The 17,953-nt window shown below is 38.9% G+C and overlaps 1 protein-coding gene across 1 annotated transcript in view; it reads left to right on the top strand.

The window, feature by feature from the left end:
• Positions 1-17,953, top strand: part of AFF3 (ALF transcription elongation factor 3) — a 326,498-nt gene that overhangs the window by 290,462 nt on the left and 18,083 nt on the right. Inside the window, exons 15-17 of the mRNA XM_030234927.2 lie at positions 12,082-12,145; positions 14,759-14,895; positions 16,971-17,042. Of these exons, the coding sequence (XP_030090787.1) occupies positions 12,082-12,145; positions 14,759-14,895; positions 16,971-17,042 (273 nt within the window). The remainder of the gene's footprint in view (positions 1-12,081; positions 12,146-14,758; positions 14,896-16,970; positions 17,043-17,953) is intronic.

The following is a 17,953-nucleotide window of genomic DNA, read 5'->3' as shown; positions in this document are numbered from 1 at the left end:
CTTTATTTTTGGTAAATTAAAAAAGCTGGTTAGTCCCCTAGGTCATTTAGGACATAGTATTATTTAGTGAATATAATGGTGAAACTGAAGGTTAAAATCCTAGTATCTAGAAAACCCAGATTCTTTTTGACTGGTAATGTTATGGCCTGCAAATAGTGATATTTGGTTTTGGGTAGTGTAGAAGAGGTTCTGTTCAACGTATGCCTCAAACTGCCTGAAGGTCTGAGCTGTGTGCCCTTGACATATTTTTCATATTTCCAGACTTTCACCCATGACATCTCAAACTCCTTTACACCAAAGGAAACCCTGGGATAACCAACAACCTGGTTTCCTTTGGAAGTGCTTTCTACCAAAACTGTGATTTTTAATTTTATTATTATTATTATTTTTGTTGTTGTTATGCTTGTTCACACAATATGGTCTCAATGTTAGCTATGAGAGACCACAGCCTCTCATAAAAAGAAGCTATATTTCCTACCATAAAGTATAAATTTCCTGTGGACTTCAAAAGGATGTAACTGATTTGTATGTCAAGAAAAGAGGACTGGTGAGATTAATTTTTGTGTATATTCACGGCAGTCATAAGCAGATGTAAGCTGAATAAATGTAATCAGTTTTTCCGCCTCTTTTGGAGGAAACTCCCCTGTGTATACATCCTTATTCACCCTCTTTCTCCACCTCTCTCCATGTTTTTAACTCTCTTGGTACACTTATTCAACAATCTCTATTGAGGAAACATGAAACTGTTTATAAGTACTACCTAACTTCGTATCTCTTAAAATACTCTGTCATCTATAATTTACTTGCAACTGCTCAATTTTTTCTGCAGTTTAAACATGTACATACAAGGCAGAAAGGTGTCGGAGTGTCTGATAAAAGTCAAAATTGTAGGATGTGCTCATCTCTGGATTAGAGAAATACATAGCAACAGTTACAACAAAACTATTGTGTCTTCATCTGATTTTCCCTCAAGCTGCTGACAAAAAAAAAAAAAATAAAAGGGGACTGGTTTGTTTTGTTTTTCCCCTAGGATATAGTCATAGGAGATCTGCTTTGGTCACCATCTCTATCATCTGAGGCTTTTATCACCAGCTTTCTCCATTAGTGTTACAAGTGATTCCTCTGGCAAGCATCTCCAATAAAACTGTTTCATCTTTTCAGATAGAGATACAATTAAACTGTTCATGTGTAGTGCCTTCCATGTAGAATATCCCCAAGCAACTTGTAGACCACTAAAACAAAGTCTAAAAAGGCAAAAAAGATAAAACACAGAAGCAAATATGTCCTAATTTGGCCTTAAAAGCCAGAAACAGTTAAATGCCAGTTGTGCTAGCTAGAGGAGTACTTGTCAAGTACTACAGCTGTCATCCACAACCTGTAGCTGTGATACACCACCAAAATACCAGCTACACTGGATCTTTATTCTGAAATTCCTGTGCAGAGGAGTCACTGAAATGTAGCAGATTAGACTGGCTGCAAATGTTAAATGTCAACAAATTTGACTCACATGTTAGAAGGATCAAATTAAATATGGCAGCCAGTGCCTTTCAAATTTGTGTAACACCACAGCAGAGGATTTGAAGGAATGCAATACGGTAGGTCTAAATTATGTAGTAATCCTAATGGCAGCATTTGTCCTAAATGATGCCTATGAAGTATTTCATCTCATAATCCATGAAGTTCTGAATTACTGTAATCCAGCCATGGCTTTAAAGTCTTAATTTTAATCAGACTCTAAAGTTTTAAAGAGACTAAATCCCTTATATTTGATTTAAAACAACAACTAATTTTTTTGACCAGTCAGTGTCTCTTTACTGTATTCTCAATTTATTTTCTCCAGATCATTGACAACAGCTGTCACTAGCAATAAATTGGAACACAAGTAGGTCAGTAAAAAGTATATCTTGCTTGGCAGAGTGCTGTATACACATATACTGCAGTATAACAGTAAATATAGCTAACAGTCTTCAAAAGACAGGCAAAAGTCTCCTTCCCCTGGTTTGCCATTGTTTGCTGATGAATCTGAATATACTTAGAGGTACCCAGCATACCACATGTGTCAATGACATCAATGCTGTGTCTAGTAGTAATTTTTAATAAGATTTCCTGGATTATTTTTGGTGACTTCTGACTCCATGAAGAGAACATTTTCAAGGCTACATAATAATGCTTCAAGCCATATTGAGTCCCGTGATTTTACTGAATAACAGAATTCCCAATAACTGCATTTAAGAACAAAGTCTGTTATCCTTGAAGTGCTAGGCATAGACATCCTGTGTGTGCCCAAGGGCACCCTCAAAATAGTCCTTGTGTGGTAAGAAAAAATAGCAGTGTACCCAGCTTCCCATCTTTCCTTATAACTAAATCAGAACATGCTCCTTGGGATTATTTTTTACTTGAATTTTGAATTATAATTTCAAACTTGGGGTGTGTTTTTTCTTCACTTACATTTATTTTTATTTTTGTCTTGCCTTATAGGAGCAAGACAATACATCTTCTACAGCATTTTTTTTTAAGTTCATATTTTGTTGAGTGTCTCTTCCACCTTTATGGGTTTAGGTCCTACAGACACCCATCAGCTATACATTGTCCAAGGGATATATTCTGCAGTGAGATAGAATTCCCGTGTTTATTTGCCAAACAGTAAACCATATAACCAGAAAATATTCATCTGTAAAGGTGTTACACATTATGAAAATAACTTTGTGGCATATCTCTTTGTTTTGACTTAAACTCCAAGTGTCTCATTTTCAGTCTTCTCTTCCTTGTTATTCCTCCTTAAAGTGGAAAGGAACAAAGTGCTCTTAGGTTGTGACTCATACATCTGGAAGTGATCTTACTTGAATTGTTCAAAATGCCTTAAGGATTCCTGGAGTATTTAGAGGTACTTTTGTAGTGTTGAGCCCATCCTGAGGAGCACAGTTTAGGAATAGAGTTCAGGAATAGAGAATCCTCTTTCTTCTCATCAGCAATCTAGAAAATAACTAGTCAGACCAACACCTATGACACTACGTTCCTCACAAATTCATATGCTTACTGTGGACTGCTCTGAGTTTCTTGGCTTTAGGGAATTTCAAGACTTGTCTGACCCTCCCAGTCTTCCTCTTCTTCCCTTTTTACTCGTGGCACTGAATTTCTCACATGTATGCTCCCCATGAGAAAATAACATTAGACATGCCAGACACTGCCTCCCATGGTTAGATAATTTAGCTGCTTGCTCTCTGCAAGACCACGGGTCACCTTTAAAGGGACACTTTATGAGGGCTTGTTTTGGTGGGAAACAGATACTTCATCAGCTCTAGCAGGAGGTTTTCACAGGGTATAGATTTTTTAGCCACTAGTCCCTGTTGTCAAATAAAAGCCAGAACTGTGGACCTCTTTTGAACTTAGCTACATACATGTCCATCCTCTGCTCCTGTAGGCAAGTGGTTCAGCAGGCTTATGTTTGTATGATTAAACTGTCTTCACTCCCCAAAACAAACCACATTCACTATCTCCTGAGAGTAGTTCCTAGCCTGTGCTGTCCCCAAGCTGTACCCAGGCATTGTCTGAGCTCAAAACTATGCCAGGGAGAATATTAGCAATTACACAGCATGGGTGATCAAATGATAAAATTGGTATCCTTGCCCTCCTTATTTCACTGGCATAGGCATAGCAAAGGAATGAATGGTTCTATTGACAGACTCAGGTCTGAAATAGCCTCTGAGTATTTTGCTACTTATGAAAGAGAATTTGTTTGTATCAATTAATGTAGCTTTTTCTTACTCCTTAGATTGACTAGAAAATACCTTCAATCCACTGTAAATCATAACAGTAAGCAAGACAAGGGTCTTTTAATCAGGTTCAGCAAACACTCCTCCAGGTTCCAGAAGCAGAACTGAGTTTCACAGATGGGAGAGAACAGTCTCTTCCACTGGTCTCTTCCAGTCTTTCCTCACCTCTGCATGGTGAGCCGTGAGCAGATGTCTGCAGCGCATAACGAAGACAGTCCAAACCCTGCAGCTCCTTGATTAGTCGAAGTCTCACACTGAATATGAGGAATTCTCATCTAACTTCCCATTGTTTTTGCTGTTCTACCACATCTCTGGTTCTTGTCAGAGCTTGTTTTCCTTAGGTTTTTTTCCTCTACTAATATCTACAAGTCCATAGCAAACTGGGGGTTTGTCTGCTTGTGCTGGATCACAGCATGGTGCTGGTTTTTATCACACTCAATGCCAGGATTCACATATGGGGTGTGGAAAAGATAGTCTAATGCCTCTGTCTGAGGTTTAATTCTCAAGACAGCTTTGCTGTCCTTGTGGCAGTGGAAAATAACTTTACAGACATTTGAAGAATGTGCTTCAAGTCCATTTTGAATATAGTTACCCAGAAGTTTCCCTTTTAGACTGCAATTGCCCTAGGGTGCAAAGGCTGTGATTCCTCAAGGATGCATTAGAGTTTTCCTGATCATTCCTTCAACATATAAAGGATATTTTCATCTTTCAGTGACGATGAACCACACTGGCAATAATCATAATCTCTTTAGAGAAACAGGCAGATCATTCAAGCTCATTTTTACCCTGGGAATACCCTGTTCATTTTGAGAACCAGCAACAAGTCATGGAGGTTGAGAGGGGCTGTGATAATTTAACACACATGAGGAACATCAATTCCCAAAATCCTTATCAGATGTCTTCCTGGTCTTTGGTGCCTGGCTATGATTTCTTTCAAATCCTGTGATTACTGAAGTGTCTTAGACAGGCTCCACAGGACAGGATCCCTGGATAGGGTCTTTGTTTCAGGATCACCTGCTTCTTTCCGTGTAGACACCCCATTCACTGACTCAGGCTTCACATGTACTCTCACACAACAGTTTCACCCACACTTTGTCTTCTCCCTCATCAGAGCTGGAAACATCAGAGCTGCCTGACAGGTGGACCCTCTCCCAGAAGTGTCTTTCTGCCTTTGCTTTACGGATGCTTCTTGAGAATTCAAGGTGTCATTCTGTGGCACTTTAAAACAAAATAGATCTGGACTGCTGTGGTACTGTCCTGTCTCTGTAGGACTGATTATAAAGGCTGTCACTCAAACTGCAATTAGGTTCATTCAGAACATCTATTTAACATACATCGAAAGAGACAAAATTGTAGTTTATCTGCAAGCACACTGTTTTCTACCTCTGCTTTTAAAACAGGAAAGTTTATTCAAGTCCCTATTGTGAATACTTGTTTCATTCCTCTCTGTTCAGTTGTATACTTTGCCCTTGTGTTTTTCAGTCTAGATATTGATTTCACATGGAAATCTTTAAGTCATGAATTGGGTCATACACAGGAATTTGTAGTAGATTTTGACTCTTTCTCCTGTATTTCACTACACTGACATAGTTAGTCAGGGGGGTTTTACATTTTTTGCCAAAATAGGAATCCTCACTTACTTTTATCCTTCTGCATTTCATTTCCATTAGACACCAGGCTTTAATTTTGTCTGCTATTTTTTGCAACTTTAACTCCCTCTCTAGGTATCTGTACTATTCATCTATTCATCTTATCTGAGCTATTGACCTTGTTATACTAAACCCAACGAGATAGTAGTTGTGTAGTTGTGTGATTGGGTAAATTTTTCTCACATTTTGGCTCAACTCTAATCAGATCCTTTGTTCCTATCTTTCTGAAATGCCTATAGTACTATCATTTAAATGACTCAATATTTATCTCCTGGCCCTCTCCACTTGCATGCTACTCTGCTGAACTTCCAGGTTTGCTGGGTATGCCAGAGTGACCATGAGACTTCCATAGAGCTGGGTAACCACTTTGGCAGTGCCATGGGCTCTCTCCCAGCCTGTGCACCCCTATGTCTGCCATGCTTCAGACACAGCAGTGCTATGTCCCATAAAACAGCATTTATTTGAAGTGATGGAATGGGCAGGAGGCTATGGTCCACCAGGGGAGAGCACTATTTTGTATAGTAACACCTGCTGAGCTCTATCATTCACCCCAAAGATGAATACCGTTATCTATGACCCAGCATCTCAAACAAGCTCCTGACACATCCTATTATAACAGCAAATAGGCTGTGTACACCTGCCTTTCATATTATGTGGTTTTCCTGCTCTTACAGGATTTTCTTCTCCTCCTAGACTGAAAGTTCAGGGCATACTGGCACAGCTTCAAAACTGTTCATGGGTTCACCCTGGCTAGCTAATTTTTTCTGATTTGCCCCTAGCTCTGATCATATTTTAAAGCTGCTCATTTTGCTGTTCTACTCCTTTCCAACACATTCATTTTTTTAGGGTTTAGATTACTTAAGTTGTGAAACTGCTCCTATATTTAGAATGATGATTTAAGCTGCTTTACTATATGCAATTGTTGTACAATGAGGAAGCACTAGCTTGTTTTTTTACAACACTTCAGCAGTATTATCTCTGAAGGGTATTAAAATATGCACTTGGCTACATTTATGATGTTTAATTGAACTTTTATTAGGTTTTTTTAATGTATCCTCATAAAGCACCATACAACTGTAAGAAATAATGTACAAGTGGTAGATTATGTAAATGAAGCAGAAAATGCTATAGTTTAGTATTTAGTTCATATAAAATATAAAAATTAGATGAAAAATGTGGTTTTGAATGCAGTATAATTAAAATTGTATATTGGAGTCTAAGCTACACCATACTCTGTAAATACCAGTGGCTGTTCTGAGTTCCAAGGAGATTTTGCAGTAGATGCTGATAAATTACTGTACAAAGTAAGGCTTTTATTGATTCACTTTGTTTGATTCTCTTCCCATTTTTTTATTGCACGAGTTTACACTTTTGCAATTATCTGCTAAACTGGAGCAAATTAAATTCAGAGGAGGCCACAGAAGACAAAGGTGGCAGAGATGCACTGTAATGGCATGGAGCTAAATAGGATGAGAGAAACATGCACAGACAGACATTCACCTGGGTAGTGGTGACACCACTCTTAGGAGCTCAACAGCCTGGAAATTCTGAAAGGCTGCTTCTGGCAGAGGAGTAATTACAATGCCTGCAGCCATCTCACCTCACGCTGGGATCCCGCGCAACATAACAAGCAATGGATATGCTGTCCTTCCTGCTGGTTTTCAACAAGCTCCCAAGGAAAGCGGTGCCAAGGCGAGTGAGAGAAATACTGGACAGTAGTGGATTGTTTGATAAATTTCATCCTGGATTCAGCCACAGCCATGCTACTGAGGCTGCCCTTGTCAAAGTCATAAATGGTTTGAATGCCATTGCTGAAAAGGAAGCCTGGCCTTGTTTGTACTATCAGATCTAGCTGTAGGGGGGGTGTTCTGTAAAAGGCTGGATTCTGTTGCAATGCCTAGGTGACTGCCTAGTGTTGACTGAGAATGCGTTGAAATCGTTCCAACGGTACTTGATTGCTTTCCCCAATCAACAGAGTAGGGTAAATTCTTCTCGAGAGCAGCCAGTTTCACATAATGACACTTGATCCCAGGAAGAATTCACCAGCAGCCTGACTTAGTTGGCTCTAATGCTTTACGCTCTTTCTCTTGCCATTCAGAGAGATATATGAGATGCATTAGAGCAGTGTATTAGAACTCCTTTTTGGCTTTGTTGAAGAGGACTATATTTCTAAAAGTACCAACAATCAGATTTTCAGAAACAAAAGACTTTCTTGTGCAGTTTAATAGAGATAAAACATTTGTTTCTACCTGTTAATTTGAAGTCAGACTTCTTTTTATCTTTTTTTTTTTTTTCTAACAAGAGGTCTGAATTCTGTTTGTAAATCTGGAATGAAAGTGCTGATGCCAGTAGATTCGTACAGTTGTAACTAAGTTAAGAGGAGAATCTGACCCCATTGTCTGAAAACCAGAAGTCACTGAATAAGTTTCCTTACAACTTCATTTTACATTCATGACCAGTAAACATAAAGAGTCTCCAGTGCTGCTTCTGCTACTCAAAGGCACTCCAGTTCAACCAGTAGCCTGGTACCAGAAATTTTTTTATTCTTTTGGTTCTCTGGCTGTGGCAAAGATGTGATCTGCAGGGGGGTTGAAATTTTTTTCTATTTTCTCATTTCTCAGGCTATAGCAAGGCTGTGATCTGCAGGGGGACTGCAAAGCTGAGACCAAAGACCTGAAAAGAGTTTTAGCCACAGATCTTTCTGAGTCTCATCAGTAGGAAAGCACATTTGCTTTTCTTCAAGATGCCTCTCATCAATAACATATAGTATCTGAAATTAGCATCCAGTGAGATTACCTGTAAAATCTCCAGTCTGAGATTATCACCAACATAACTAAATAGGTTATTTAGTTAACTGCAGAGGAGGTTTGCATGGACCTTCATGTTTGTAGCAGGCATGGGTTCTTGGTCACTGTAACTTCAGAATCTGTAAAATCAGAATATGACTAACAAACTTCATAGATAAAAAATATGCAGTATGCAAAAGAGCTATCCAGAATAATTAATTTATGCATCAGTTTTCTCATGTGTCTGCATATGTCCGTGAGCTCAGGCAGCCTCTTATCTTCAAGGAGCCCATAAAAGTGGGTGGTTTTGTTATTTTTTTACTTCATGTTATTTTTTTACTTCATAATAATTTAAACTAGTATACTGAATGTAAAAAGACAGATTGTGTTCATGAGCAGTGAGAAGCTAAACAAAACTGAACTTCAAAAACTTTAATTCTCATTAAAAAACCCCAGTAAATTATTAAACTAAGCACCCCTTTTTGTTGCTAAAATGATACAAAAACATACATTGAATCTGTTGGACATTTCAGCTTCCCATTTTCACCTAACATGCACATTAGTTATCTGAATAGAAAGGTCATTAACATGTAGCAATAAATTAAAGAATAGTATTTCATAGGTGGCATAAACCCATCAGAATTTGACTTGGCATGTTTATTAACACTACTGAACAAGTTCTGTTTAGGAAGCTAATAAAAATGATACCCTATCCATTTTTTCCCAATGCATCTTAATTTCTGTTAGGCATGCCCTGATTTTTAAATCAATCTTGTATTTTTCCTGTGGAAATACCTAAACGTTCACACAGAGAACATATTTATGCTTTGCTTTAAAATGGCATTTTAATAACTGCTTTTTTTATATTAGATTTTGCAAGCAGCTTAGTACAAACCAATGACTTCAGTTTCTGTGTTATGTTTAACCATCCCATAGCAGGGCCCTCAGTGCAAGTCTTCTTGGTTCAGGATCTCCTGCTAATACCTTCATTGCTAATCATAACTCGGGAGAATAAATCCTGCTGCAAGTTGAAAACCATTTTACAATTAACGTATAAATAAGTCGACCATAATTACATTGTGTTATCTCACTTTGCTTTTACAGCCTCTTACCATGCTTCAGACAAGAAAATTAGGCATGTATTGCTGGGTGATATACAGGAGGGAATGCTGGAGAGGATGTATTTTAATGACCTGAGTTTGACAAGCTCATGTAAAAGTTCATCACTTTCATCATTTCAGATAGATGAGTCTTGGTTTGTTGATTTGTTCTACTTGGCTTTCTTTTTGGGTCTTCATAATAAACCATCTTCCCTAGGTCATTGCACAAGACAAAGAGAGACAGAACTTAACATTTTTTTAAGAATGCTTTCAGTGTTTCTGAAAGCATAGCTGTTTTTCTGCATCAAGCTAAGACAGTTTTGATGTGTAATATTTTATAATTGACCAAGACCAGTTTCAGATGGTTCTTCTTATTGAGAATGTTTTCTGGGGCATAGGAAGTATTTGCATTGGCAGTAGATTATGAGATACTAGGACACAAACCTTCTAGTCACCTTTCTGACCTAACAGGTAGATTAAGCTGCAAGAGAATAATATTTAAAGGAAAGTTGGAAAAAAGGAACTGCTTTTCATATCCACAAGGTTTTTAGGACAGAAATCTTTCTAAATTAGCCAGACATTGAATTTAATTTCTATCTAGTTATATTTAGCCTTTCTTCTCTTCAAAATAAGGTTGACTTACTTCCTCTGATGCAATTAAATGTCCTTAAAACTGTGTGCACATAAATAGAAAGAAACAGACTGAGTAAATCTACTGTTCAAATAGCCTTATGCTCTTGAGGAGGTTATGTAGCTCCCCTCTTTTGTCAAGAGGTTCTCCCATGCTCCCACTTGCCTCAGTTATGGATCTGAGCATGTTCTTACTGCTATGAGCACAAATGTTTTACTCATCCATCCCACTTCACTTTTTAGATCTGCATCTTCTCTGATTGACACAAAACATTTTGTTGAATACATTGTATTAAGAAATCCCAATTTCACGGAAAAAAATGTTAGGAATATGAATTTTTTGGGCTGGGATAGACTCAAGGTCTTTTTTGCCTCAAGGCCTTTTCTGCCTCTCACGCCACACCTCCAAGAGGGAGGCTGGGGTTGCACAAGGAGTTGAGAAGGGACACAGCTGGGACAGCTGACCCCTGCTGACCACGCCATGGTGTCATGCTTGGCAATTTGGAGTGATGGCATTTATCTGCCCAAGTCACTGTTAATCATGTTGAAACCCTGTTTTCCATGCAATGGCTAACCACCTGCCTGCCCATGGGAAGAAGTGGAGGAATTCCTTGTTCTACTTTGCTTTATCTGTTAGTCTGTCTTTATCTAAATGTGCAAGTTTTCTTACTTTACTCTTCCATGCTTTTGAAACCCTTCTGATTCTCTCTCCCATCCCACAGGAGGGAAGTGAGTGAGTGAGTGAGTGAGTGAGTGAGTGAGTGAGTGAGTGAGTGAGTGAGTGAGTGAGTGAGTGAGTGAGTGAGTGAGTGAGTGAATGAGTGAGTTAGTCAGTGGTGCTGAGCTTTCTATTGGAGTTAACATACAACAGGTTGCTGAGTGGCAATAATAACATTTCATTTACAATACCAAGCTCTTAAAAGCATGAGCAGTAAAAACATCAGAATTCATACTCCAAATACTCGGGAATATCTCATTTTCTCGAGATGAGGACAAAGGAATGATACTCTAATCAATACTAAGAAAACTATTTTGCAAGTCAAAACTTCCCTCTCTGAGAGAGACAAGGATGCAGTAACCACAATATAAGCTGAGAAGAACGAGGACATATTTTAGCTGAGTAGAGAAAGAAGGTCAGCTCCCATGTACATGAGACAGGAAGAATCTGCAGGAAATGTGAAGACTTTTATGAGTCTGGCAATGACTGAAGATGCAAGGTTATGGTCTGAAATGACACAGCAAATGGCTGTTCTCCACAGTGACTTATAAAGGTGCCATAGGGAGAGCTGTGGGAGGAGATGCAGAAATTAGCCTCAGCCATGAGGAGCTCACTGACGTGGTGACACGGAGACATCAGTTTGTTTCCAGTTTGAACAAGAGTGGATAAATCTGGTTACAAATGTACTTGTGAATTTCAAAATTCACAAAAAAGAAGAAGAAGGACAGAAACAGAAGTTGAATTTGTGCCCTGCAGTCAGTGGGTCAGGTAGGTTAAGGAAGGGATGGAATCCCCCAGATCTGTTTGAGGAGAAATCAGTGGAGAAATTGGCACAAGGAATGCCAGTGGAATTGCAGCAGGTGGCCCAGCCCTGAGTCAGAGATGAACTCCAGGAAGCAAAAGTAAACAGTACTCAGCATGCTTACAGATAAGAAGGACAAGAGCGAGATGTAGCTGTGGAGGCAAGCAGGTTCAGTGTGTGTTTTCGTAGTGGAGAGATTAAACACACACTTGTTTTGAGAGGAGGGAAAAGCCAAGGCAAATAATGTGTACATAGAGGACTAGAAAAAGAAGTAAGCAAGCACCAGAGAGAGGAGAAGACAGAATATTTTGTTCTGCTTAACGCATGTATCCATTTTGCAGATCAGAACTGCACTAATTTGGGAAGCAGTTCATATAATCCATAAAAATGCATTTTATTAGCCTTTCTTTACTTGAATCACTGACTTCTAAAGAATGAGAACAGCCATAAATGCTATTGTCTCCACAGGCAGCAGTTTGAAAATAGAAGATGCATGGTTACACGATAAGTGTATTTTCTCATAAAAAATGTTTGCAAATCAGGTTTAAAATAAAGGAAAAACAACCTTAAAATATTCTGCACTTCAGAAAATAATAAAATGTCTTCTTATTTTCCCCTGGTAGACCACGCAATGCAGATTACTTTATGCAGGAAGCTAAACGGAAGAAGCATAAAGCAGATGCAATGGTGAGAACATTTTCTTTCCAGTTACATTGCTCCAAATAATTTTTGTAATGCAGTTTCTTCATCAGTGCAGTATTCCTGGGGTAATTATAAAATCTATTATAAGGATGGCTAGGCTTGTTAAATTAAGAAATGTTTATATAATCAAATGTTCATAGCCCAATAAACTATGACTTAACAAATAATGACTTACTGAGATAAAGGCCTGGATAAATAAAACTTTCCATTTATCCCTTTGCTTTAATTAGTAACTATAGTAATGGGGGCTGCGCAAAGGATCCACATACCTATCTTCTTGGTTTAACTAGCTGGCTAGGTCCTATAATTGCATCTCCCTCCAAATTTGGTCTGGTAGCTGAGGCATTTGCACTTTTTTTAAAAGAGCTTTGGCTTTTCAGTGCCTAAAGAATCCTGGTTTCATAGCAGATGTTTCCCAACATAATCAGAAGCACACAAAGAATTTTTGTAACCCTAGAGGAACACCTAGCACACAAAGTACTGTTGCAACAAACAGATTCTTCACCCTGGCTTTGACCTATCTAAAAATGTAGCCAGAAAGAAAAAGTGGAATCTGAAGCTATATGGAGCACTGAAGAGATGTTTGTCTTTCCAAACAAATGGGTACAACAAAATATGCAGTGCTGCAGCAGAGCTCTGCTTAGCTGTCCCTCAGTTCTCTCCAAGGCTGTGTTTGTCCAGTGCCACAGATAAGCCAGCACATGAGGTCTTTGGAATGGCAGCATATGGAGCGGGACCCTGCATTAGGGTGGTGGCTGTGTTGCAGATGGGGGTAGCTGCTTTCCTGTCTTGCTCTGTCAGACAGACACTTTGCTGTCCTGCCATAAGGAAAGAAGAAGGGTTTTTCTCAGCTGTGCAGAATGTAGAAAAGCCAAGGAAGCAGAAGGAGGTCCTTAATTTAGAACACTAACACCAAGTTTTACACTCTACCTGAGTTTATTAGCACAAATTTCTGTGGTTTATTCAGTTTCATATTACTCTAAAGTGAGTCTTAAAATCAGAAAATATTGTGGAGAAGTACAAATGGTGCATTTTAGTATGTTGCTTTAAACAGAATGGAAAGGATCACTTAATATGCAAAGGAAATTCTTAGCCTGGAGAGAAATGTTTTTATGGTAGACTCCAGAAAGCAGAGTTGCCAGCATTATTCTCTGCTGTGCCACAAGTTTGCCGCATGAAAGTCACCTAGGCATGGTTTGAATAGCTTTCTATCAGAATCAGGTGGTTGAAATAACCTCCACATTCAGCTTTCCTACACAGCGGACCAGCACCTTACTTAGACCTTATAAACAGCCCTTTGCAGGTGCTTCCTCTCCTTCCCTGGCTGTGTAGGCATCCTGGGGAAAATGCCATATTGCCAAAGTGCCTCCAGGCACTTCGAATCACCTTGCTGGGCTCGACACCTCCTACTTTGGCACTGCACTACCTGACACAGGCACTCACAGTGAGCAGCTTGAAAATTACTCTAAGTCTCTCTGCTCCTCAGTCCCCCATCTGTGAAATTGGGATAATAGCACTTCCACCCGCACTGGAGCATCAGGGGGAGAAATATAATAAAAAGTTTGTGAAGTTCTCTGGTATGATCGCAGTGGGAGTCATATAAGAACCTAAAATAGATTGAAGCTAGTGTGCCATTCCAAAGTTACTATTTAAAATCTTTATCCCTTGGAAAAGAATAAGGTCCATTAACCTTTCACTGTGTGCATCAGATTTCAACCAAATGCATCCAGTCCATTAATGGGCTTTATGTACCGCAGGAGTTCTGACTGAAGGAGAGAGAAGTCAGGACAGAGAGGTATTAGTATGATTCATCTCTCTCTTCACTTCAGAAATGAAATTCTGAGGGCAGATAAGTGGCATGTAAGTGTACACTATGGACATTAGATGCATATTTGCATACGCAGTGTTACTGAGGACATGCACATGTATGCATGTTAGTGCAGAAATACACACACAAAGATGTACCAAAAATAGGAGAAGAAACAGGGCAAGGAAGGAGGATGGCAGAAGATGCTGAGGGAGCAGAGCAGTCCCTGAAAGAGGAGGAGGATATGGAAAGCAAATTCCTTACAAGATGAGAACAATGCTGAAAATGGTAGGGATAAGGAAGACAGGAGAACAGAGATGAGCCTTTGTATAAGAGTTAGTAGTCAAAGTATTTAATTCTCTTCTCTTAGTTATGATATCTGTTACCATTCTTTGTTGAGTGATAAAAAACTACACTTGCAAAGATGTGTGAAACCCTTTTTAATGAAAGATGAAAGCTGCAACAAAAGGCAGCATGAGTTTGTGGAATTTCCAGCACTGTAGGAGCTTTAACAAACACTGTTGGAATGTCCTAGGCACAGCTGACCCTTCTTTGGACACAAGAGTGTCCAAATAATATCTCAGAGCCTTTTCTAGCTCTATTTTCTGTATTTAATGATTTTCACTGATGCACAGGGTTTGATGGGTATTAGCTTTCTCACAGGAAAAATTGTGCACCTGAAGATATATCAACTTGTGTCAAGTTTACAATATTTGTTGAGAAAATCCCATCAAATGTAACGACATCTTGATGATTATACTACATCTCTGTGTCCTTATTTTTCTCTCTAGGTGGAGAAGTTTGGAAAGGCACTGAATTATGCAGAAGCAGCACTATCGTTTATTGAGTGTGGAAATGCAATGGAACAAGGCCCAATGGAATCTAAATCCCCTTATACCATGTATTCAGAAACAGTTGAACTCATCAGGTAGGAAAGGAAGGCAATGACCCCAGGGGTTATTCTGTGCAAACACAATCATCTGCATTATCGCCCATTTTCGTACATGCAGTAAAAGGGTAGAAGTGAACTCCTTACAAGGGCCTGGTTATTCGTATGTAATGTATATGTATTATCTGTAATTTCTTTCAAAATTAAATCAAGAAACTGTGAAGAATGAAAAAAAGAAAAAATTTTTAAAAAGCCCAAACAAAAACACGAACAAAAAACCCCAGAGATTTTCCTATTACTTGAGTTGCAAATTACTTCCAAGAGTTTCATGATGTAAGTCCTGAGCTACTCAGTGGAAGAAACCAGTAATCTATAATAACAGAATATTTTCGTGGAGTGGTAACTTGAAAAATATTGCAACATATGTAAGATTGCTGTTTAAAGATTACCTGAAAGAAGATGTGAACAGTGATAGAAAATTGGACACTCAAAGTCAATTTGATGTGTGTGCTCTAATGTAGCCAGTGAAGTCTGAGCACAGCTCACCTCAGAGCTACCTCTAGCTTTAGTCACCTTCATGGCTCTCCAAACAGGGCAGTCTAGAATTCAGTGCCATCCACAGTCCCTCTGAAGTATGTCTCTTAAGTCCTTTTCTCCATTATAGCTGGTACTTAAAATTAACATTATTAGCAGTGTCATTGGTAGAGAAAACAAAGGTCAAAACCATTGCAGCAGCTGAGGGACTCTGCAAGAGAGAGACCCCAGACACACTAGTGGAGAAATATTGCACTGACAGTGACCATGGTATCATTCCAGGACAGTCAACCATGCAGTTCCATCCAGTCAGGATTAAGCTCATAGGAAGTAATACATTTTCATTTTTAATCATATCCATAATGAGTCAGAGCTTCTAAAACAAAAGCATTTTGGACTTAGTGTTGATGTGAAGATTTTCTTGCATATTAATAATTCCACTGGCATTTTATTCCATTTAGGGCTGTCTTCTCATGCATTTCAGTGGATTGAGGCCAGCTTTCTAACTGGAAGGCTATTGAACAAAATCAAATACTTTTTTTTCTGTAAGAGAATTGTATATTCCATCTCTGCAATTTTTTCCTTCCTTTTTTTCCCATTTCTGTAATTCCGCCCTTCTTTTTTTTTTTTTTTTTTCCCAAAAGGCAGAAAGCTCTTTCTTTGTCTGCCCTGTCTTTTCTCATGGTAGTAAATATATGATCCTAACCCTGGAAATGAATTTTGATTGCAGATGCATAGCTTTCAGTAATGTGTATAGCTGTGGCTGTGTTGTAATGTGAATTGCTGTTGATCTCGCTGCAACTCAGAAAAATAAGTGGTTTGCTAGGTATGCTTGTAGAAGCAAAATGTTCATACTGAATCTTTGCACAGATATCAGAATTAGAGTTTGAAAGCAAAGGTAAGAAAAAATCACAAGCAGCTAATTATGGGGAACAGGTATTTTTCTGGAAGTGAGCCCAGAAGCGATGTGTGTTGTTCTAACCTTGTCTGTTGTTCAGGTATTCAGCTGGAAGCTGAGATTTCCAGAAACCAATTTGTGTTTGCATAGCACATACACTCTTGAAACACCAGTGCTACCTCTGTGGATCTTTAATATTTATAGAGTTTGAATGTAATGTCATGTGAGCAAAAATAGCTCTGAGCCACATGTTCCCCCTCTGCCGTGCTGTGCTCGGAGGAGCAAATCTGGGTAGACACACTCAGAACTGGCAGGGTGAGGTCAGCACCAGCTTCCAGGCAGGCTGTCTGCCTTCAAAAGCTCCAAACCCCTTTCTGCATGAACTCTGTGTAACTGGGTCTCTGCAGCAGCAGAGGTTATTTTGGTAGGACAGTGTCACCTCGCCAGCTAGGCTCCCCTCTGGACTGACGGATGATCAGGGGAGTTCACGGCTGTTTAAAGAGTGCAGGGATGCACTGCTAATGGCTCTGAAACACAACCAGGAAAAACACATGTATGGCTGGTAACTTGAACAAAGATGTATAAAGGGGCAGATCAAACGACATTGGCCAGCATAGCTCTCTGATCAGTAATATAAAGCTGTCTCAGTTAACTCACGTTGGCTTTTTTCTTCTTGCTTAAGGTATGCAGTGAGACTAAAAACCCACTCAGGCCCCAACGCCACGCCAGAAGACAAACAGCTGGCAGCATTATGGTTAGTAGATCAAGCTTTCCTCAAAAGGCTTCTTTTCTGCAGTGAGACAGTTCTTGAAAATCAGATGTTGGATGCAGCCAGATATAATTATGTTCTCTATTGAAATTAAGAGAATCCTTTCTTCTCTGGGAAGGCCCAGACCTTGTATCACTGTACAAAGTCTGCATTCTGTCTCTATAAATAAGCAATTCATGCTTATTTATTGATTGTGACAGGTTGGCTATGGTACGTCAGTGTAATTAATTTTTAAATGCCTGATGGTTTGTTGTTTTTATGAGTGATGTACTTTTGTACCAACAGCTCGGTAAGTTCTTTTGCAGCTGACATTTTAGGCTCAATAATCATAAATTTTATTTATATTATATGAAGGGCAATATGGTGATGGGGATAATTAAGCCTCTTGGATTATCTATTAAATTGAGATTTCTAAACATATATGTAAGCACTTTAGACATAGGACAGTTTCTGATTGCTAGTAAAATACTATAATGTTATTAAAATCAATGTTTAATTTAATATCATTGTAGTTAATACATAAAATACCTATTACATGGTTACTGAGTCTCAGTAAGTGGACATTTACAATCAGCAAGTGTGTTTTAACATCTATTAACCATCTGTTAAGAATCCAAATTAAATGCATCTTTAGCCGCCATAAAGAAGGAGTCCTAATTAATCATTTGTATAAAAAGGAACAAAATATTCAGAGATGCTTTTTTTTTTTTTCATGCCCTTTCTCTGTCACTGGTTTTCTGTTCCATCGGGAGGCCCACAGAATGCATTAGTGGCGATTGCTTTAAAAATGCCTAGGTGGGAAAATGACTAAAGAACGGTTCAAAAAGGACATATAAAGCCATATTACAAAGGCTTGCTGAGAACTGCCGGAGCGCTTCGATGCGTGCGGAAGCACA

This window comes from Serinus canaria, chromosome 1 (genome assembly GCF_022539315.1).
Source record: "Serinus canaria isolate serCan28SL12 chromosome 1, serCan2020, whole genome shotgun sequence".
NCBI classification, from domain to species: domain Eukaryota; kingdom Metazoa; phylum Chordata; class Aves; order Passeriformes; family Fringillidae; genus Serinus; species Serinus canaria.
Note: the sequence above shows the minus strand (reverse complement) of the source record. Positions and strands in the feature narration are given on the sequence as shown.